Raw genomic sequence first — 22,780 nt, 5'->3', positions numbered from 1 at the left:
CTAGCACCAGCTGAAAGCCTCAGTTTAGCTTGAAGTGTCCAACAGCAGCCGGGCAGTGCTGTGTCACGGTGGGTGATGTCCCCATCCATCCCCTGGTAAAGCCAACCACCCCTCGCAAACCGCAGGGCTCTGCTGAGCGCGGGCAGGCAGGGAAGGAAGGAAGGACTCACGGATTTGGTGGATTCCAGAGAGCCCGAGGACAGCGTGTCGCGGCTGCCGCGGCTCTTGGAGCTGAGGTGCGGCGAGGAGGACGGCGAGTCGTCGATGTAGGGCATCATGTCATGGTGCCGCCTCTGCTCCTCGGCGCGGTCAGCATCGTACGCGTAGCCTGGCGGGGTCCCCCCGAACGGGGCATCTGCAAAACACCACAGAGCTCTGCTCACCCTGCGGGGCACGGGCTGGGCAACGCTGCCGCGGCCCCACAGCTGCCGGGGTCAGTCAGCAGTAAACACAGAGCCAGTGATGGCTGAACACGGATCAAGGACAGGAGTAAATAAAAGTCTATTCATGCTGTCACCAAAAGTTCGTTTCACCTATTTGAAGTCCTAAAAGGCGAAGTCCTTTTTTCCATTAGTGGTCATTTAATTACAGCTCTTTCCCTTACATTTTCCTTCAAAAGCATTAGCATCAAAATAAATGCTTTTGTGTCTCCATAAAAGTTACCAGTCTGGGTTTAGGAACCTACTGGGTAATGGACTCTGGGTTTTCTGTCAATCAAGAGCTGATAATGGCCCTGCCAGTTTTGGAAAGATAGGTAACACATAGCTCAGGGGAGAATTGTAACTCTCTCCGTACCTCTCAGCAACGAGGAAGAGTAGGAAACAAAGGTCCTACATGTCAAGTGAACCAACATACTGCCAAAAATAAAACCCTAACAGGTCCTCTTCTGTTGGCTGCCCCTCCTCCTAGTTTGAGCTTAACCCCTTAAACAAATAAACCACCACACTATTCCCTTTTATACATCCCATTCCCCCCAAAAAGCCCCTGAAACAACACATCCAAAACACAAGCAGAAAAGGATAGTGGTATGAGGAGTCAAGTTAACCATTACTGCATGAGACTTCTGCAGGAAAAAGGAGTAGTAAAACTGGTTATGGCATCATATGGTTACTGTGTACAGAGATTGCTCCTGCAAAAATCTGTGACAAGGACATACACTGAGCAGCTCCTTCTGCCATAAGCTAAAAGGCTTTTCACCCCTCTGCACAAAGAATTATACATAGAGGAGCCAAATTTGGTGTTTACACAGTGACACCGTGATTTCCATGGGCCTGTGAATAACTTTCACCTGCCAATGCCCTGATGTGTCCTGTGTGTGACAGTAACAGCCATGCACAGGCCACTGTCTGCAAAATGGTAGAGTCGTGCTTCCTCTTTCAGCCACAAGTCACAGAATGCCACCCTTCTCCCCAGACTGAAAAATAACACAAAGGAGATAAGCTAGATCTGCCTTTACAGAAGCCAGGGAGCCTTATGGAAGACAAAAATCATTTAAAAAGGAAAACCAGTTACACTTGCACACAAGTAGAAGCAGTTTCTTGTTTTCAGATACCCAGGTTCTGTGCAAATAATAAGCAGCTACTGCCAAGCATACTAATAATCCTGTTATACATCACTAAGGCAGGGTGGAGGAGTAACATTTTAAAGCCCACTTTCCTCCCTCACAGTAAACTCAGTTAAAGCATGACTCATTTCAGTAAAAGATGTGAACTTTATGTGGAACAGAATAAAAGTTGATCTATGGGGCTTTTTCAGGAGGGAGAGCTGGTGTGGGGAATTTACACAAACAATATACTGAAAACCCAACAATAAACTCACAGTAGACGCAAGCCTCTGTCTCAGCTTGTACCAAATGCCACCCAGCTAAGTAACAGCCTGGTGCAAGCTTTAGGCTGCTGAAGGACTATGGCAACATTATTTTAACAAACTCAATGAGTTTTTTGTCACCCACCTGACTGAGTTATTACCTTGTGCTCAAGCTCTCAGAGTTCCTCAAAAGACTTGTTACACTGTGCACAAACACAGCAACAAAGGGCAAAGGGAAGGTGGTGTCTGTTCTGGGGAAGGACCTTTGGTCGAGATGTTAAGAGGTTTCCACAGTCCACAACCATTTAGAAAACACCACATAAACTGATTTGCTAAACAGCAGCTTGAATGGGATTTGCAGAAAACAAGAACTTCCTAACCCACAAAACCTGTGATACATCACTGACAACTGAACACAGGTGTTATCCATGGAGGACCATCAGTACTGGGCATTCCTGCTGGCCCCAAGCATACTCAAAGAAGACTTCCTTTTTCCTGCAGAACTTTCTTCAAACTATTCTTATCCAAACCAATTTCTCCACACTCATGCAGTAACAAGACCAAGTCGCTGTGCAAAAATTAAGGCAGGAATAGTTTTTCACTCCCAGTGCTCACTCTCAAAAGGAATAGTTTGCTCCACTTTTGTTAGTGGGGGAGTAAATGCAGACTAAAATACAACAGCAGAAAGGCTTGTAATGAATAACAGTATTTCCACTTTCCTCATTTTCTCCAGCTAAAAAACAGCTTCACACTTCTACCTCCCATAATGTGTTCTGTCTCCTAATGCACAAGAAAACCTTTACCTGAAACTGGAGGAAACTCCAGGTGGAGGATCAGCTCAGAGGGATATTTATTTCCAGATTTGCAACAAGATTCGGTCTACCTTTGAATCACACAATCTCCCTAGCCATAAAAAATAAGAAAATAAGTCATCTTGACAAAGAATGAATCTATCAGCGTCACTGCTATGAGATCTGTTCATAAAGCCCCACACAGAATTTAAAACTTTATTTCTGTATCCTCCAGGGATTCTTCACACATTAAAAAGCTTAGAAGAGGTTATAATCCCTCTTCTTTCTATTATTCCTGAATAAAGCACTGAAATCCACCTATGGAGATTTTAATTATCTCAAAAGCAGAAAGACGTTCTTGCTTTTATTTGCCATTTTTTTCCAAGAAAAGCAAAGCACTGCCATAGCCAGCACACAAGCCTGAACACCAGGAACAGAGGTAGCCTTGTGTCTCAGTGATTAAAGAGCCCACTGTTGCCAGGGAAACTGGGTTATTCACATCTCCTCAGCCCAGCACAATGCTCACAGGCTGCTCAGCCTCCACCTGGGAGCAAAGGAACCAGAGTAAAGAGATCAGAGCCAGGAGCTCACCTGCTCTGACACTTCCAGCTGCTCTAGGTGCTGCTATGCTCCATGGCAAATGGAGACAGCACACAGGCTCAAGCAAGAGCTCTTGGTTTCTTAGCCACTGCTTCTGTTAGGGTGAGCATTAAGAGGATTCTTATTCTCATTTTAGGGCCAGCCAGTCTAAGAGTTACTGTCAATAACTTTGCCACAAACCACAACAACAGGTAACTGCAGACAAGGAAAAGGGCAGGCAAACAAGGCTGATGGGCTCCAACACGGTGTGCTGAGAGAGCACCAAGAGACACTGAGGACACAGCTCCACGTGTGTTCTGCTCCTAATCTCACAGCAGGCACAGCCCTTTCTCCTCCTCTTCGGGCACCCTGAAAAGATCTCATCCCACAGAGAAGAGCAGCAGCTGTGACTTACAGAAATGAGGCCTCTCAGCACACAAGAGGAACTATTTCTACCCTTGGCCCTTTAACATTCTCTTACAGTACCACTCTCCTGCCCCAGCACAAGGGGCTGTCAACCAGCTGAAGCTACAAAGGCTCATCATTAATTCACAAATTCTGAAAAAAAAAAAAAAAACAAAAAACAAAACAAAAAAAACCCACAAACAAACAAACAAAAAACCCTCAATCATTTACTTCCACCTTTGGTTCTGACAGCAACAGCCTGGCCTTGCTTTGCTTCATCTTGTAAGAGTCTGTTCTAACATTTCCCTCCTCAGTTACTGCCCCTACCCTCTCATTTTTCATCTCTGTCCCATTTTCATTTTCTTTTGTTTTGCTCAAACATAATATTCCTCTCCTCTGTGACCTTGTGCCTTGCCTCTTCTAAACTGCTTCCATCCCTCACTGCTTCAATTTCACCTGGCTGGGGGGTAAGGAAGAATATAACAAATTTACAGTTACAAACTCACTGGCATTCAGAGTGAGCACAACAACACTGCTCCCTTGTCCTGTTGCCTACACCCTTCCTGCTGGGTGCCACATTCATTCTTTGGAAATATGAACTCATAGACCTGATGTGAAAGCAGGAAGGGTAAAAGAAATTAACTTCTAAGGAAAAAGAAAAATTATCTGTATCTAATCCATAGCCACACAATGATTCAAATGCACGTGTCATACTTTCACAGCAGCACAACATCCATAGCTGCTTGAGAGGCTTAACAGCAGCATGCAGAGAAGATTCCAAGAGAGCTGTGCTCCAGCTAATCCTGCTAAAAGAGCAGCGAAGCCACAGCAGCTCAGACCTGCTTGCCTAAGTAAATACCTAGAATCCTGGAGGGGGAAGGGAGCTGTACATCCTGCCAAAGCCCCACATCACTGTGGCTTCTTGGTGAGTGGTACCAAGGCTAGCACAAGTTTATAATGTCGACACTCACTCCAAAAACATCCCCACAGCTGGAGAGCTGAACAAGAGCTAAGGCAGTTTGCACTCCTGTGTTTCTATGCTGGGGAATGTGTGAGGCCATAGTTTGACAATGCATTGTCTTGGCAGCAATAAGGTTTTAGGTTTCCCCCGCCAAGCCATAAACCACTTCACTGTCCTTTCCCCTCTTATCCCCTTAGTTCTGCAACCCCACAGATGCCTGTGGTCCAGATAAAGAACTCAGCCAGCTCAAAGAAAAATATCTTTGACGCTTCCCTTCTAAGCTGGATCAGCTCTGTGATCTAGTTCGTGGCTCAGAAATCCAAACTGGAAGGATACATGAACAGTAGATGTGGGGTGGGTACACTTAAAAGCTTCTACTCCAGCTGAGGAACATATTAGCAAAACACTGCTCCATTTTCCTACAGGCTGAAGCTTAGTCAGTTCCTGGGATTTACACACGGCTGCTTTAGGGATAAGTTACCAGAATGCAACACCACTTCTATTTTCATTTTTCCTTCGTAACCTTTAAGTTACTAATGTGCCTCCCAAGCTTAGCTCCAGCTTTTGCATATCACTGTTTACTTGGTGATAAACAATACAGAAACATGTAATTTTATTAGTGCTGGCCAGGCTACTTGGAGAAGGATCAGGGATTCAGGCCCAGTGCTGATGAGCGCATGTAGAAGTACATCAGTGTGGATGGGCTGTGAATGCAGTTGCCTGGCAAATACAGCACCATTCTCTAAAAGACATAATAACTAAGCTATGGAAAGCTAAACATCTTGCTTATTTCCTTGACATATCCTGAATCATCATGTCCAAACCCAGGAAATAACATACTCAATATGTACACTTTCACACAAAACTGAGATCCACAAATGATAATTATGGTGTTATACAGGAGCCCGTCCCCCAGGCCACAAATATCAAAAGAAAAACAACAGGTATGTTTGCCATGTCAAATCCCTACAACTTTATTTTTCTTGTACAGATGAAGAAAAGCCTCCTCTAGGATGCTAAACAGACTCAAAACAATTTTCTTCATCCTTACTCTCTCTTCTCTATGTAAAGACAGTACAACTATATGTAAGGATGTTTAGCGAACCCTGAAGCCTGCACTGAAGTACAAAGCCAATTCATTAAGCAACAAAAAGTCACATTAATTTGTAAACTCATTCTTGAACATGAGGTAAAATCAAAGACAAAACCATCCCAAGTTAGCTCAGAGCCTGCCTAATGGCCTCAGACTGCGTTTCTCCTTTAGGCACATGAAGTGAAGCCAGCTATCAGTGCCGACAGACTCTTACCAGACGCCCCATCACTGCCCACAGAAAATGTCCAGAGGATGGTCCCTCACACTGCTGAACAAGCTGACTGGAAGCATGGGCTGCAGAAGCAGAACTGCAGTGAAACACAACACAGCTCACCCCAGGAAACAGCCATCAGCTCCAACCCAGAGTTGAACAAGCAGTTTTACATAGGCTGCACTGTCCCTTCTGCAGAAGACTGAAAACTCCTCCAGGGAACAGAACAAAAGAGAAACAGCACCCCATGAAGGGAGGGTTCTAAATGCACTGCTGGACATTAGAACGACAACTGCATCTTACACAGCATGCAGAAAAGGAGTTTGTGAACCCAAAATTTCAGCAGATTTTCCCACAATCACCAACATCAATTTCAGTTTTGTACCCTCTGCTCTCTCATTTCAGTAAGTAATCTCTTGATCATGTGGAGTGGCTGCAGAAACAAGACCTGTCACATGTAAATTTTACACAATGCTTCCATGTCTGCTAAGGAATGGTGAGGCCCTCACATGAGAGTCAAGTGTATGTGTGCATGTACAGATTGAGAACTGCATCTTATTTCTGAGATGGAAGGAGGAGAAAGCAATGTAAGTGCTGCATATGGAAGCAGCAAGACAGCTGGTGGTTCTCTCCACCCTCCCTCCCCTGGGGGATCCCAGGCTATGGATGTTATCCAGCCTCCAAGAAACTTCTGTCTCTACCACAGATGAGCTTTATCCCCATAGCAGACAGCGCCTTTAAGTCTTTAGGAGATAAATTAACTGCAGTCCACTTTTAATCTTTTAGGTGCGTCAAACTCAGATCATTAAACATCTAAAAAGAAGATGAGAGTCCTTTAATCTGCCCATATATTCCATGAAGAGTTCATGCAGAGACCAGAGGACAGGTCAGATCTGTTGCAGCAGTCTGTTACTGAGACATGTTGCATTTACTCTCATTGTCATATTTGTGGGGACAGATTAAACATCCACATAGACCTAATGCTCATGCAGAAGAGGTTCTATCATCCACCCATAATGTGAAAGATGGAGCTACAAGAGGCCATTCTCCACCTCAGGGAAAAACCTAAGGCATCCTCCCACAGGACAGAAGGAGCTGCTCACTACAGCTACTGAGAGTCATTAGAAAAATCCACGAAGCTAACCTGATTATCCAGCAGAGTCCAGACAAGACTGCTCTGTAGCATGCAAATTCCAATGATCTCCCTTCTGCCAGCACAACTTCCCTGCTGCTCATCTTTACTCCTGAGAACTCCAGCCAGCAGCCCTGGAGTGCTGCACGCTGAGGAATTCACACACACTCACACCCAGCCAGGTCTGCACAAAGTGCACAGCACAGCAGGCAGCAGGGGAGGAGTAGCAGAGGTGTAAATTCCCATCTCTCCAAGACATCTGACACTTCGAGCAGTTTCAGTCCCGCTGAAATACTGGGAGGGAAGCACAACCACTGCATACCACAAACCAGACAGGGGAGTCCAACCAATAACAACAGTCGTGATTAGGAGAACAGGTTACATGTTCAGGAGATGTGGCCTTTCAAATACAGGGTGTCTCCACAGCCATTTGTAAATTTTAGGATATACTATAAGCAGTGGGGTGTGACTAACATTAGGAGATGAAGTTACACCCACTGCCACCGCAGAAGGCAAGACTCGAGCTTGTCTCTGTGACAGCTGACAGTGCCTATGTCCCAGTGGCTGCTGCACATCCTCCCAGGCACTTACAAGGTTTAATCGCCCCCACTTAGAGCCCTAAACAGCAAACACACACATGCACCAACGAGGGATGTTCCCAGCATGACTGGCTGCAAGTATCTTGCAACAGGTAAAGACAGAGAAATTTGGTCAAGACTGAATTACACAGGTACCACCCATTGAAGGAAGAAAGTGTGAATACTCACAGTGCAAGCCGGGACCCAAAGCAGTGAAACTCCTGTTATATTTTTTTCTTTTTTCCTGTTCCTCCTGTTTACCACTGACTGATAATGGCACAACATTACAACCAATAACATGGATGAATACCTCAGGTTCCTGCCTTAGAGCAGAAGATTAATCTCTTTCTTTACAGCATCTATGTCTTTAGATTCCTCTCCTGTTCTGTTTTCTCAGGAAAGTTGGAAAGCCTTCTGTGCTCAGTTCATATGGGCAGTCAGGCCACTGGATGTGCTTGGCAAAGGAACAGGGGAAGCCCCAAAGCACATTGGAACACCTTTGCAGTTTTCTTTTCCACTCTTTACTCAGGACTGTGCACCAAGTTTAGATGCCCTCATTTACTGCAAGTCTAACAGGCAGAAAACAAATTTTAGGCCTGGTTGTTCACATGTAGAGACTTTTCAGCACAGAGATGCATGTACAGGCAACTATATTCAGAAGTACATGTGGCTTTGTGCCAAAGGCAGCAGGAACTTTAACACTGACTAGAGGTACAAACTAACTGAAAGACAGAAAAAGTTTCCATGAAAAATAAGACAAAAAAACACCAAGAGGAAAAACAAACAAGTAAACAACCATGAACTATGCAGAGCTGTAAGAAGAAGAACCTGGAAGTCAAAAGTACTTCCCTACAAGAGCAGGGCCTGCCTTTATTATGAGGGCTAAAGTTTAAGGATTCAAGCAGTTTCCCCTGTGTCCCATCCATGTCCACCCACTGTCCCCTAAATCACATTTGCAGGGACCACAGCACACCACAGCAGGAGCTGGCTAAGCTACAAATAACTGCAAAGAGTGTTATTTGACAAGCCAGAATAGTTCCTATTCCCTTTCACTGATCCTCTCCACACAATGCAGCAGTGTAAGAGCACAGAGGTGGGATGCAGCAAAGGTCAGCACTACTGCTGTGCTAAAACTACAGCCTTCATTTCACTTCTTAAAAAACAACATCAGCAACAAAGCCCAAGTGGAAACTGCACTGGGAGGGCTGCTGCTCTCATATCCAGTGTGGCTCTGTCATCTGCCAGGTGAATGGAGGAAAATTCCAACCATGACCAGCATACTACTTACTATTTCACTCTTCAGAGTTGTCTCAGTTTTGCTGTTACTTCAAACAACATTTGGCAACAGGAATCTCCAGAGAAGTAGATTATAAAATTTATTGAAACAAAATGGAGCAATTTTCACCCCATGATCTCTTAAAAGACCTCATTTCTATATACACCTTTTCCTGTATTTAACTAGAACAGACCAGCAGTCCTGGCATGTGGAGGGGAAAGGGCCTGTTCAAACAAGAGTTTAACTGAACTGACAGTTCTGTGAAAAGGGAAGGGAAGGTCAGCCCTAGGCAGTGGGGGGTATTCAAGTCTATTTAAGAGAAACTGTAAAATGTCTGATAGGAACACTGTTCTGTTTCTAGATCTTCAACCTCTTTCAGGATGAGTTGCTTTCACTTTACTTTTTAGCAATATTGTTTGGTTTCCTCACTATTGCAGCTGGGACACTAAGAAGCCAATAAAGGTAGCTGCCCTCTTCCTGTTTACACTGTAAATCTACCCATTGACATCTTACTTGTAACATTGTGAAAAATAAGCTATTGATTTACTATCTTGGCCTAGAAAAAGCAACCCAAGCTAAATGTCTTGCTAGGCAGATGGTTCTGCCTACACCACTGACAACCCTTTCTGAACACAGCTGCTGCCCAAGCTCAGTGTCTTCCTGTCATCTGGCTGGAGAAGAAAAAACACTTCTGTGTCATTCATAATCATGGCAAGGTAGTTACAGGAACTTATTTCAATTAAAGATGCTGAAAGTGGAACACAGCTTCCTACCAGCATTAATAAACACCATCTTCTCCCCAATCTCTTTCCCCTTGAAACCACCAGTTTAAGATTAATGTCAAGGTCTGCTCTAGGTTAGGAAGTTCTCATGTGACATACCACACCACCTTTTTCACAAACTGTGTGCTTCTGTGCTGAACCTGCTTTTAGAAGTGGAAGTCCTCCTCTAATTATTATGAAGAATAAATTTAGAAAAACATGATTCAAGAACAAGCAGCACAGTGGTGCCAGAGCTCCCTGAGAAGCTGAAAAGCAGATGAGAGGAAAGACCTCTTAGTCTGAGCTCATGGTGTACTTCATGAGACACCAACAACGCTGGTTTATACTTCAGCATCATTCACTGATTCACTGCTGTTCAGATTTTATTACAACACAGGATAAGAGGGAGCTTCTTTTGGTAACACAGATGTGTAACACCACCACTTCATTAAGCCCTGCCATCCCACAACATGAATGAGCCAACAAGGGATTTTGAAGTTAAGCCAAGGGGAAGGACTAAAATGCCAATGAATTTCAGCCAAAGGAAAACAGGACCACATGACAACCTGTGTAGATGATGATGTCCCCCAGGGGCTTTGTTCTGTACCCAGACTTGTACATACAAAGCAGAGCTCCCGCTCAGGTAGCAGCTCCCAAAGCAGACTGAGTGCTCTCATGCCCAGCAAGTCACAAAGCAGTTTCACTCAGTTACTTTGCACCCATGCCAAGAACTGAGCTCTTGCAGCTCCCCAGTATTTTGAGGGGAGCTGTGGATATGCAGGGATACACAGAGACAGGCAGGATAAGAGCCTGGCTGCCTGAACAGACATCTGTGACTGCTACACACACATACACACACACACATATTCTTCAAGGGCACCCAGAAGCTTCAAATCAGCTCAGCTGGTGCAGGAGAGGGCAAAGCCAGAGAAGGACTTACCTGTGAAAACAGCTCTGTTCCCTGCAGGCCCCAGAGCAGCCTCTGCACTATTGCTGTACTGCAGGTGATGGAGCCAAGGATTGCCCACAGCACCAGGCAAGTCACAAAATAAACAGAGTTTCAGGAGAGTGTGTCTGCACGTCCCACATCCCTGCACAAACCTCTTTCCCTTGAGGTGAAAAAAAGCTTGTTAAGGAAACACTCTAGACACAGAGTTAAAAACCACAAAATATATACACCAAGTGTCTGTATATAAACACACACACACATATACAACCCACAGAAGAAGACTGATCAGTTGTCCCAGCTCTCTGGGACCAGGATTTGGTCTACCAAAATACAGACTGAACCCAAGCAATCCACAGCAGACTCCTACTGAGCAGCCTGCACAGCAGGGTAAGATTTTAAAAGATTAAGCAGCACAGCATGGACAGTCACACACAAAGCAGACACAGCCAATGATGATGCTCGCTGCTGTTAACCCTGTCATTTCCAAATTCCACTGCTTAATAAAAACAGGTGAAGAATCTGAGCAGCTATTCCAGAGCACAATAGAAGCCAGAAGCAGAGAATTCTCACAGGAACTAGTTTAAAGCAAGAAAACTTTAAAACCAATACCGCAGCAGCCAAAGAAATGCCTTCTCCATATGGTTTTGGAATTACTTTCTCCTTTTATTTCCAGTGGCACACCCCTCCCAAAAGAGCCAGACAACTATCCTTCAAACTGAAGCACTGAAATTCCAGAAGGAGGGATAATCACAGTGGTCTGACACTGGCACTAAAGGCCTACTTCTGATTTCAAGCCTGAAAAAAAAAAATCAATTATTTACCAGAATTACGACCTACTTAGCAGATAATAGCCTGGGTTCTCCTCCCTCCCCCCTTTACAAGCAACATTTTGCTAGAGAACAAAGCATTAAAAAGGAAAGTATGTGGGAGTAGCAGAAACAGGGGCAGTTTTCAGGAGCTTTCAAGCCCCAAGGCACCCACATCACCCCGGCAGCTCCCAGAGTGCAGCCGGTGATGGGAAGCAGCTCCCCTTGTGCCAGGGAGCCCCGAGCCCCAGCCCTTGGCTTTGGCTGAGTGCTGCAGTGAGCTGGCCTGCCTGCCTGCCACTGGCACCACACCAGTGCCTGTGGAAACCCTGGCTGTGTCGTGTTCTGCATGAACTGACACTGCAATCAGTATTTTGAGAGAAGAGCAGCTCTACAAACACAGAAACACGAAGAGAAGCTCTATGGAAATCAACTTATAACTACAAAGAGAACTTCAAATATTTGAGACAAGATCCAAAATCTTCAGGACACTGAGCTCCCAAAAGCCCTTTATGTCAGGCAAGAGATAAGAGAACTTGGTGCCAAAATGCATTACAAGTACACATATGGTTTTGGCACTTTAACCAGACACCTTAGAAAGAATACAGACCTAAATGACTCTTTGGCCTCATTCAATTCCAGTTCACAGAGGCGGGGATATAGAAATTCACAGCAACTTGTATTGCAGTGGAAGGTACTTTTACCCCACCTACCCCCAAGGAACTGATTCAGAAATTATGTCAACCTAAACTCCTTATATAGTCCAGAGGCATGTCCGGAAGCAAACAAAAATCTTAGATGGGATAAACTGCTTACTGGAAGGGGATCAATCACTTCTCAACAGAAAAAATCCTCACAGTTATGCTCCCACTGTCAGAGGCAGAGGATTCAGGCTATGGTTTCTGACTTGACTAGACCATTTTGAAAGGGAAAAAGATTAGCCAGGCCCAGATACTTTCTCTGAACTGAGTAAACTGCATGTACAGCTAATCTTTGTGCCAGTAAGGGAGCACACACCCAGAAGGATGGCTGCACACCTCCATGCAGCACAGCTGCCTTCCATCTTCATTCCTTTTAAAGGAAATGTATTTATTTATTTTCATGTCTTGCCTTTCATTTCATGTTTGCAGACAGTCAAGTATTTTGAGTGAAAACTTCAGAGAAAAGCCTAACCATCTTTAAATGGAATACACGTACAGCCAGAAGCAAGTAAAACACAACAGGGGAAATTAAAGGAACACTTGTACATCAGCACTATATTTAGATACTGCTTTACTAGGACTGTTACAGAAACTTGGAAGACGTGTTGTGTTGATGCTCGGTCCAGCCCTAAAAAGCTTCAAGCAATTTGCCACAGCCCTGAAATAGAAGTTCTGACATTTCAGACTGCAAGCTGCACAGAGCAGATACTGTTCAACAGCACAGTCACTGTTTTCTACAAAACCTCTGCACGCTGCTACGTTTCCTGCATTAATGCTTCCTTTAATTTCCAGCAGCAATTTTAAACAACAACTACACTGTCTGACAGACTCACACACTTTGATAGGTTTGAAATACTGAAGAATTAATGGGATAATTCAAGATTCCTGTCAATATTACTACAGCAGAAAGACAGAAACACAATACTTCTAAGCTGCCATATGGGACTAGCCAGACAATCATTTCAAGCACAGCATCCACACCCATAAAGTGGAAAGTTTGATCCTGCCCCAGGAACAGGGTTTGACAGACAGTCCCCAGAAAAATAGACCTTAACCTGGGAATTTGTTTTACTTCTTCAGAGTGGGGCATGCCCCAGTCCAGATTTTATATAGCTCCTACAATGCACCCACCCAGCACAATAGGCACATATTTCATTATGAAAGCTGTACCTGGCAATGGAAACCCTGTTCAGGACATCATTACCATAAAACAACAGTCACCACCTTCAAGGGGCTCCTTTTCTGTCCTAAATATTAACTTCTCCTTCTAAACAAAACAAAACAAACAAACAAAAAAAAAATCTTGGGAAGGTAAGTTAAAATGAGGAATTTCTGGGACCACACTGCTGGTACCTCACAAGCCCAAGTAACTCATGAAAATAAGACTTCAACTCAAGCTATCTGAGCAAATTTTAGCCTAGATCCTTGGCCAAGAAGCTTTCAATCAAATAAGTGTAGACTATAAAAACAGCAGGTGTTAAAGATGCCACAGAGAATGACATCAAGCTGTAATGGAAGAAACACAGTTCACACAAAAGAGATGACAAATATCCTCAGGCACTTTCTTCCTGTTAATAATCACAACCGTTTAAGTTGTTAGTTTCACATCAGCAACCCAGGGCTTGGGGACCACAAGAAGCTACACACAGCAGGAGCTGCAGGAAGTGAAACAAGGCTCTTATGTCTCTTCTATCCTAAAATAAAAATGGGCTGGGCCTCAGTACTTTATAAAGGCAAAGCTGTCTTCTAACAGCAGCCTGGTGGAGATGGCAGACGATGGAATAGCTTCATTTTTAAGGGTTTGTTTTTAACAGATGGGAACGAGGAGAAGAGAAACAAAACAAGCATAGCTCACTCCATTTGCATATTACTCCTGACTGTAGCAGCTCAGAAAAAAAATGCAAGGTTTCATAATTAGCTGCACTGCTGATTCACATGTACTAATTAATGTAAACACAAAGCTTCCATGAAGCTGAAGGTCCAACTCAGTGAGCAAGGTGAGCAGGCAAGCCAGCATACCCTTGTGCCCAGCCACTACATCTCAAAGGTTAAAGCACTCAACCCTCAGTTGTATGCCAAGCAGATGGGTCTCTTGCCTTTGGTTACTATGTCCCTCTTCAGCAGGAGCAGAAGGACCCTGACTCCGTTCAACTCTGTTACAAGGCAGTTCTCCAGCACCTACAATCAGCACCTGATGATGACAAATGGGAAGGGAACAAGAGCAAAACCAAAAAGCACAGCTGAGCCTTATCAAAGGATGGCACTGCAATAGTCTGACCATCACATAACCTGCATCTTGACCAAAGGATTTGGTTTTTTAATCACCATCCCTGCTCTCTACTAGTCACAGCAAGACCTTAACTGCCAGGTCCCTCTTCCCAAGTCCGGAGATTTAGTTTGGGACTAAACCTGAAGTTACCTTGAAGTCATGCACACACTGCTCTGCCTCAGAGGTACAAAGGGTCACAGGAGCAAAGGCAGTGAGAGCCTCAGGACCTGACGTGCTCACAAAGGGACTGTTTTAATCCAATACCACAAAGTATCCCTGCTGCTGTTGAGTCTTGGTTTGGAGGATTTGAGCCTAACACATGATCCCTCCTTCCAGGGAAGGATGAGCACTGCCTGACAGATCCCTAGCAAAGTGCAGCCACTATTCCTTTTCTGTAACTGCTCCTCAGAAACCAAGGTCCCCATGGGACCTGGCAAAAAGCCAAGGGTGAAATGTAAAATTTAGTAACAGTGGGATCTGCAGCACAACATTCTCACAGCGCATGGACTTTTTTAAAGGGATTACTGGCTAACAGCCACTCTCAGAGGCCGATAGCCTCTCTCAGGGGCTCTTTCCATAAGGCTGGCCCTTGTCCTAGCAAGAGGGATGGCACAGGCAGGAGGTAACACAGCCCAGCTCACTAGGGGTGAAGGGCAATGCAGTTACTGCAGCAGGAGGGTCTTGTCAAATGACAGAATTAACTCTGCAGATACCAAAAGTGCACCTGATGGGGCTTAACCCCAGAGCAGCCCTTAAATATGGGAGCTTCCGCCCCGCTCCCACATCCAGAGCAGGCAAATGGCACAGGTGGAACCCGTGTTTACTGCAGACCAGCGGGTCCTGGCACCCCAAGCACAGTCTCACAAGGACATGAGGGATCAATGCTATTCTTCAGCAGGTGTGGTGAACAAGCAGCAGACACCACTGTCACATGGAAGCACAGGTAATTCCATTCTGCAACTGGGAATGTGGAGAGATGAGCACTACTTGGCATTAGGCAGGCTTGTGCTTTCAAAAGACAGGGTTTAAAATTCACTCCTCAGCTAAAACTTCGGATGACCATACTGCAAAATGAGCTTCCCTATGGATGTACAACTTCTTATTCAAACCCAAACTCACCTTTCAGGCATATGAACAGTCTGGGATCAAAACAGCCCTCTCTCCCAGTAACAGTATTTTCTCTCTAATTTGCCCTGTAAAGATGACAAGTTTGCATCTCCTTACTGCTCCTCTCTGAACAGAATACAAAGTTTTTTTCTTGCCTTCCAAAAAGCTGGGACTCCTCTTGCTTAGCCCACGAGGTTGGAAAAGGCTAGAAAAGTTTTTGGATGCGAATATTCTATTCCTGTTTCTCCATCCTTGTTTTATGAAAATGCTGGGAAGAATGTTACACTCTGTTGCTGCACAGAGGCCAGGAAACCTGGCTTCCAGCACAGCAGGAAGCTGTAGAAGCTTGGTAAGAAACCTGGAAGAGGAGACTTTCAGTAAACATCCCACCTCCCTCAAATTCTGTTAATAATCTGCTTTTCCTACTGAATGCTGTCCATACATTACAGAAATCCTAAGAATGCTAGGGCGGGTCGTGCACACAACCCCCCACATCTGGAGGCCTGCAAGCAAAGGGAGGCCAAGGCCATAAAACTTCAGGCACCAGCTCTGTGGTTTAGTGCCCAGCCTCAAAACACCACATTCCCATTTTGAACCTACCAAAACCAGCTCAATTAATGGGCCCAAAAGCTGCATATAAAATACATATTACTTAAGGGAAGCAAGGAGGAGGAGAAGCCACAAATAGAAGCTTTGATGTCAGGAGTTACTCCCTATCTGTTGGGTAATTTAAATCTCTCCCTCTCCCCTGTCCATGGTTATTGAGTTTGATAAAAGGGAAGGAGGAAACCACCTTGGACAAACCCCTACTGCTCAGTTTCTTTAAATGGTAACAGCAGGTCTAGTCAAACCTATTTCCCTGTTGCCAGTGCTAGTCCTTCTCTCTGTTCTCATGCCAGGTACAAGGAGTATTATACCAATGGCAACTAATGCCAAAACCTCTTCCATTCTTTAAACAGCAGAGCCCTTGAGCATGGTCCTACAGAGCAAGGACCTCAGTCAGGGATGAAAAAGAGCTTGCACATGGAAAAAAGTGGCATTTCTGGGGATGTCATTCCTTGCAAGAAATGGTGCACAGAAATCCTTCAATACTGTCCATGAGAAATGGAAGAAAAGACTGAAGAAAAAGCTTGAAACAGAAGTTCAAAAAGAGCTGCTTCAAACAGAAACACATCAAACAACTTTCTTCTGCATAAGCAAACAAATCCCAGTAATTTCTGAATATTCTCTCGGTATTCCATTCAAAGGGTCAGGAATTCCTGGCTACAGAGACTTTTACCCCATTAAAAGAACTGAAACCTTTTTCTCCCTTACCTGGGAACACATTCAGTGTCACCTTTATAATAGATTATACATCCAAATAAGTTAATGCCTCTCCTGGCAGTGGCTAATAAATGATCCTGGTAACATCAGAATTATATCAAAATTCCACCACAAAGGATAAAACTAATTTACAGGGAAACAGCTTTATGCTGAGCTAAAGCTGCAAATCAGGAGGACTAAAGCTTAATTTAGGTACACTTCTGTCTGCAAGGCTAGGAAGAAAAGTCTCAGTTGAGGAGACATAGAAGTCTGGAAGACAAACAGAGAACTCAATCCAAAAAGACCGGATGGCAAATGAGAAGGTGGATTCTCTGAGAATGACAGCTGGAGAAAAGAAGTCCTGGCATGCAGCAAATCCAAGGCAGAAAGCACCTTCCATGCCTCCAGGACTGCCAGAAATTAGAAGTATTCCAGTAACTTAAATTCAATTGCTTATAACATCACAGCTCTCTGAGTGCAATCAGACACTGTTCTGGAAACTGGCAAAAAATATCCTTACATCCAGTATCACCTGGGCAGTTCATTTTGCACGATACGGACACCATGAACTTCCCTGGATCTTGTAGATGTACAAAGCCTGCTGGAAGAGCGTCTAGGAAACTCTTCTGAAAGGTTTGACAGCATTGCACCATGGTTACTAAGACAATACATGGCACAAAATCTTGCAGTATACCAAATCCCTTTGAGTGCAACCATCTGGGGCAGCAATTGCTTTCACGTAATAGGGAAAAGCCACAATATTTCTAAAATGTGGTTTTTTAAACAACACCCAAATTTCTTCCACTGATTTTTAACTTTCTAACGTGTAGATATGCTGAATTTACTATTTTATTCATTATTTTAGGACATGTTACAGAAAGACAACAGCTGAGATCAGGGATTTTTGTTCTGCAGGTGGATAGTTTGACTCTAGGAAGAGCCAGATGAGCATCCAGCAATGCCTTGATGGGCTTTCTCCATTTTTAAACTGACATCATACCTACCTATACTCAGAACTGCAAAGTAAAAGCTAGAAAAAGCATATTTGCGCTTTTTGGGGCAAAAGGCACTTCCTACAGGTAACTAACTCTTCTTAGGCTTCTCACTTGCATTTTTCATAGCAGGGAGGGTTTGGTAAGTGAATTAGGATAACCTATATAGTTAAGGGCTGAAATATTCAATTGGAAATAAGAGAAATTCCAAAGCATCATTCAGGAACAGCTTTTTGAGATAAGGAAAACTAGACAGCTTCAAGTTACTATAGAAACAAGCAGCACACACTGCCATACACAACAGAAGAATTTCAGAATTACACAAATCCAGGACCCCCAAAATCTTGCATATTATCCCCTTCAAAGCACTATTTTGCAGTCAAACTCTTCTGGATCCAGTACTTTACTCCTCTTTTACCTTTTCTACTACCAATCCTTTAGTCAAAGCTTCTGCAAGGGCATGGAGAAAAATCTGCCTCAGTCTAAAATTCATGATGTTTACAGTTTTTACCCCTCCGCACCCCCCAACAGATGCCAGCCCCAGCAGCTGGTCCTCAGACAAGCTCACAAAAGAATTGACTTGACACCTTCTTGAACACTTATGCATTATTATTTTGAGAGCTTACAGGTAGGAAGGTCATTGTATAAGGTCAAGCCTCCCACACAACCTGCAGTTCTCCTGAAATCATGCCCTGGAATACAACATCACATCTGCTGTCACAGGACTGATGTGTGAGGAAGGATAACAAAGAGTGAGCCAGCTCCTGTACACATCCTGCACCTCCCCTCTGCTCACACCTGGAGTCTCTGCTCTTCCTTGAGTTGAAACATGAAAACATTTCATGAAAATGAAATTTCAAAACACAAAAATCAATCTGTGGGATGCTGCTCAGACCTCCAGCACACACGACCAGACTGCTGGTGCAGCCCAAGCAGTGCTGCTCTGGGAGCTCTGGGGCTGCCAGTGGGAAGGCAGCTGGGCATTGCCACACCTGAGCAGACCACAGATGGAGCTGCAGCCACTTTACACCAATCCAAATTACTCGGTGTCTTTTTTGGTTTGTTTTCTCCAATCAATCATGCCCTTTAAGTCAAATTCTGGTTTTTCCTGTTGTCAGGAACAGGGATTCATTGCTTCAGCCTGACTTCCTCTATGACACATGGGGAGGAAAGATAAGCTCTCTCTTTCAGTCAGTGCTGACCACAGATAAGCAGAGGGGCTTTATGATTTTCCACCTGGCTCTATGAGCAGGACACAAGCAAGGGTAATCTGAAAACCTGACAGGTTGAGGAGTAGAAGAAGCAAATGCTTCTTCAGCAAGTCTAAGCTTGCTAATAAGGTTTAAGCACAGGCTCAGGAAGTAACCAAATCTTATAATTCTGCAGGAAAGAAAATTAGTTCTCCTCCCTAGGAAAACTGAAGGTGAATAGCTGATGTGCATAACTATTCTTTGGAGAGCAACACTTACTGGCAAAGCTTTTCAAACCAGCCTTTAGCCACATGAACTCCCTTTAACACAAAGGAATTTAGAGACCACACTCCAACAGATGAGCAAGCTTTGCCATCTCATCCTTTGCAGGGAGGCACAGGTAGCAGCATCACTTAGAGTATCAGAGAGATGACTGAGCAAAAAAGACAAAGGTGGGGGGCATTTAAAATACACTGTAGTTCTAGTACTTCAATAATGCCAGGAAGTATCAAAGTCCTGCCTTTTATTTTGTTCCAAAATACAATAGTATGATTTAAGAAGGGTGTATGAAAACTTACTTGGTGCCCCTTAACTGCTCATGCTACTGCCCAAAGGCAAAGAAAATGTACTCCAAACATCACGGCACTGTAAAGCCTGGATTTCTTACCACCTTAAGCTAGAACAGAACAGATGCACTTTTAATACCCCTGTCACCCTGGCCATCCTTATAGATAATGAGATGCAACAAAACAAGTTTGTGCTATCAAACATTTGGAAACTCTCAGTCAAACAGCTGAGACAATGTTTCTGCACTCCAATAATGTGCTTTGATCATCAAAATGCTGCCCAGCACTTTAAGTAAATTTTCCGTACGCTTCCACTTCCAAGCTGGCTTCTTCTGCTAACTCAAATCCTATGTGGATGCTTGTCAGCCCTGATCTTCAGCAGATACTCTACACTTCACAGACATTTCCAAACTGAACTCCTGAGGTGATCCCTACACATAATACACTGAAATATTTACTACTCTGGGCTTAAAAAGGTACATGTTTGCTCTTTCCCTCAGAGACTGTTTTTTCCCCCCCCAAGTGAAAAGTCTAAGATACCTGTGGCCAGGAACAAGAAATATTAAAGAAATTGTTACCTGAAAAAGATTCTCAAAATTCATTTGAGAAAGTTCTTTTCACTGAAACTAATGGGACTGTATCTCAGAATATTTTGTCAGAAGAAACACTAAAAAGTCAAGCATTCCAGTGCTTTGAAACACATATTACTTGAGACAAGAAATTAATTTGCAGAATAATCCAAATTAGAACAATAAAACCACTACACCAGAAACACAAACACAAAGCAACATGCTCTCAGTATGTAGAAGCAGTACAAGCAGGCACAGCAAAGATCTGCAGATCCTTTGACTTACTGCAATTCTTTAAAATGTTTATGTAAAAAAAAAAACACTTAGATAAGCAAATCCAAATATTTTGTTTAATCAATGGCTCCTAACAGTGTACCACAAGACTGCCTGTCAATTTAGAAAAAAAAAAAGATATGGCATTTTATTTTAAATAGAAACACTCATAATTAAAACAAACAGGAAAGTGCCCTTCAGTGAGGAAAAAGAGTAACCCTGGGGCAATGATTGGGGCAAGTCATTGAACAGGGGCTCAGATGTGACAAGGCACACAGTGAGCTCAGGGGCTCACACTGTGCAACACACACACCCAGCAAAGACCACACTGACACACAGCAATGGGTAACCTACACCCTGCAATTAAATATTTAGGGAAATTAGGGTCTGCACAGAGCTCTGCAGCAGCCATTGCCTCCTCACACTGACTCTGGAAGAGCAGCTCTGAATCAGCCTCTGCACACTCTGCCTGAGAAAGGGTAACTCTCACCTTTCATGGGGAGCTGTGGCAGAGCTGTGATGCTCCAGGTGACCAAACAACTCCACTCAAGGCTTGTACATTTAGCAAGTAGGAAAAAGTTCAACAGTGCCAAAACCTTCCAGGGTCAGAGCTTCTATGCTGACTAAACAAACAAATTTACATTATGCATACAGATAATACTGTATGTCAAAACCTGGCACGTCAATGAATGATACTGTGTATTTTCTGACACGAGTTTCAAATGAACTCACACTTCATGCGCCATACAAATGTGAAAAGGTCTTACTGCTAAATCATAAAATATTCTGCACATTGCAATACCAAAAATCCCACAAAAACCATTAACACTCTCCACAGGACTTCTAAAACATTTGCTGGTGTGCACAGCAAACCAGAACATGAGAAGCACATCTTTTACAGCACACTTGAAGGAGGCTGTCTTGCTATCAGAACATTGTAAAACCAGATTTTGTAGGGAAGAAACCTCTCGACTTTGCCACAGTGGAACAGGTGAAACCAGACTGCAACAGCTATCCAAAAGAACACAGATAAGGACATTATGCATGCACAAAAATGGTGTCAGTCACCAACCTGTACATGCATTCATCTGCAATTATAGCTCATTACGCCTGCAGTCATAACACAGTTATTCAACAAATTCTGAAGACATTAGCCTCCTGGAGAGTATGAAGTAGTTTTCTACCACCAGCACAACCAGCTCTCTGAGGATTACTGCAGTGATAAAAACCTCTTTCCCTCTGTATCACCTTACAGTGACAGCAAGGACATCAAAGGAAGGGACAAGCCAACAATGAACAAGCCATGAGTCTGGTTAAGTCTGCAGGGACAGAGCAGGAGTGCAGCAGAGATGGTTCTGGAAACAGCTACCCCAGAGGCAACACAGACCAAAAAGAATGGATGCCAGTTCCAATGAAGAACCTACCTGATGCCAGGCCCATACACAGTCACAAATTACACATTACTACAGGAAAACAAAAGAGGTAATATTACATGCTTTATATGCTGCTTCTCAAACACGTGGAATTAAGAAATTATGTAGGTGTTTCTGCAGCCTCAGTTCTGATCACAGCACAACTGCACCCCCAGACAGGAGGGGAGACCAAATGGCAGGAAGAAGCATCTCCTGGCAGAAGAGGACACAGCTTGCCACTTCACTTGGATAGCACTGTGGGAACACCACTCTGCTGTACCAGCACAAGGAGTCTGGCCTCCTGCTCAGAGATAAATCATGTCTTTGAAAGCCTCAGTAACAATTCATTTAATAAATTACCCTTGTCTTACACCAGTTTTCAACTTCAACATAAAATCTGACCTTGACTAAGATAGACTGGCAAAGAAATTATACAAAAAAGTAAACCAAAAGATACAGATTTTCCATTCGACTGATCCATTAATTTTCATTCTTAAGCCCAGCTTTGCAGCTAAAAGAGGACACAGTCTCCCAAGGACAGTGTATCCCTAATTAAATGCCATCCAAAGGGAACATACTGATTCAGTTGTAACTTTACCATTAAGACATTCTGGAATGAGACTTCAACATATGACTTCAATATATACATAGGTCTGTAAACCAATGTATTTTGAGCAAGAAGGGTTTCTGATATGTTCACATGAACAAATCAAGATGAGACAATGGATAGGATCTCAGAGCTGGTACTACAAAGCTTTCCTAAATCACAGAGTTTTCACCCAGACAATGCTTCAAATGTGCCAGGCAGAACTTTGAAGAGCCTTCTTTATCAGGATTTCACAGGTATACATGACATATTTAGATTTTTAAGGTTACAGTACATTCCCAGGTACTTCAGACTCAAGCAGAAATACTCTCCCCCAAAAAAACATATTGGCACTTTCTGACCAGTATTTCAGCAGTTAAAGAATTAGGAATGCAAAGTGCGCTGGGACTTGAACTCTGGGTGTGGTTACCAGTGAGCTGAAAGAAAGAAACAAGCCAATGCAAG

The 22,780-nt window shown here is 43.7% G+C and overlaps 1 protein-coding gene across 2 annotated transcripts in view; it reads right to left on the bottom strand.

Moving 5' to 3' along the window:
- Window positions 1-22,780, bottom strand: part of BCR (BCR activator of RhoGEF and GTPase) — a 91,185-nt gene that overhangs the window by 44,512 nt on the left and 23,893 nt on the right. For both annotated transcript variants that reach the window (XM_062504065.1, XM_062504066.1), the window contains exon 2: window positions 171-355. In XM_062504065.1, coding sequence (XP_062360049.1) covers window positions 171-355 — 185 coding nt within the window. The remainder of the gene's footprint in view (window positions 1-170; window positions 356-22,780) is intronic.

Source organism: Cinclus cinclus, chromosome 17, assembly GCF_963662255.1.
Source record: "Cinclus cinclus chromosome 17, bCinCin1.1, whole genome shotgun sequence".
Taxonomy (NCBI): Eukaryota; Metazoa; Chordata; class Aves; order Passeriformes; family Cinclidae; genus Cinclus; species Cinclus cinclus.
This window is presented reverse-complemented; position numbering and strand designations above follow the sequence as displayed.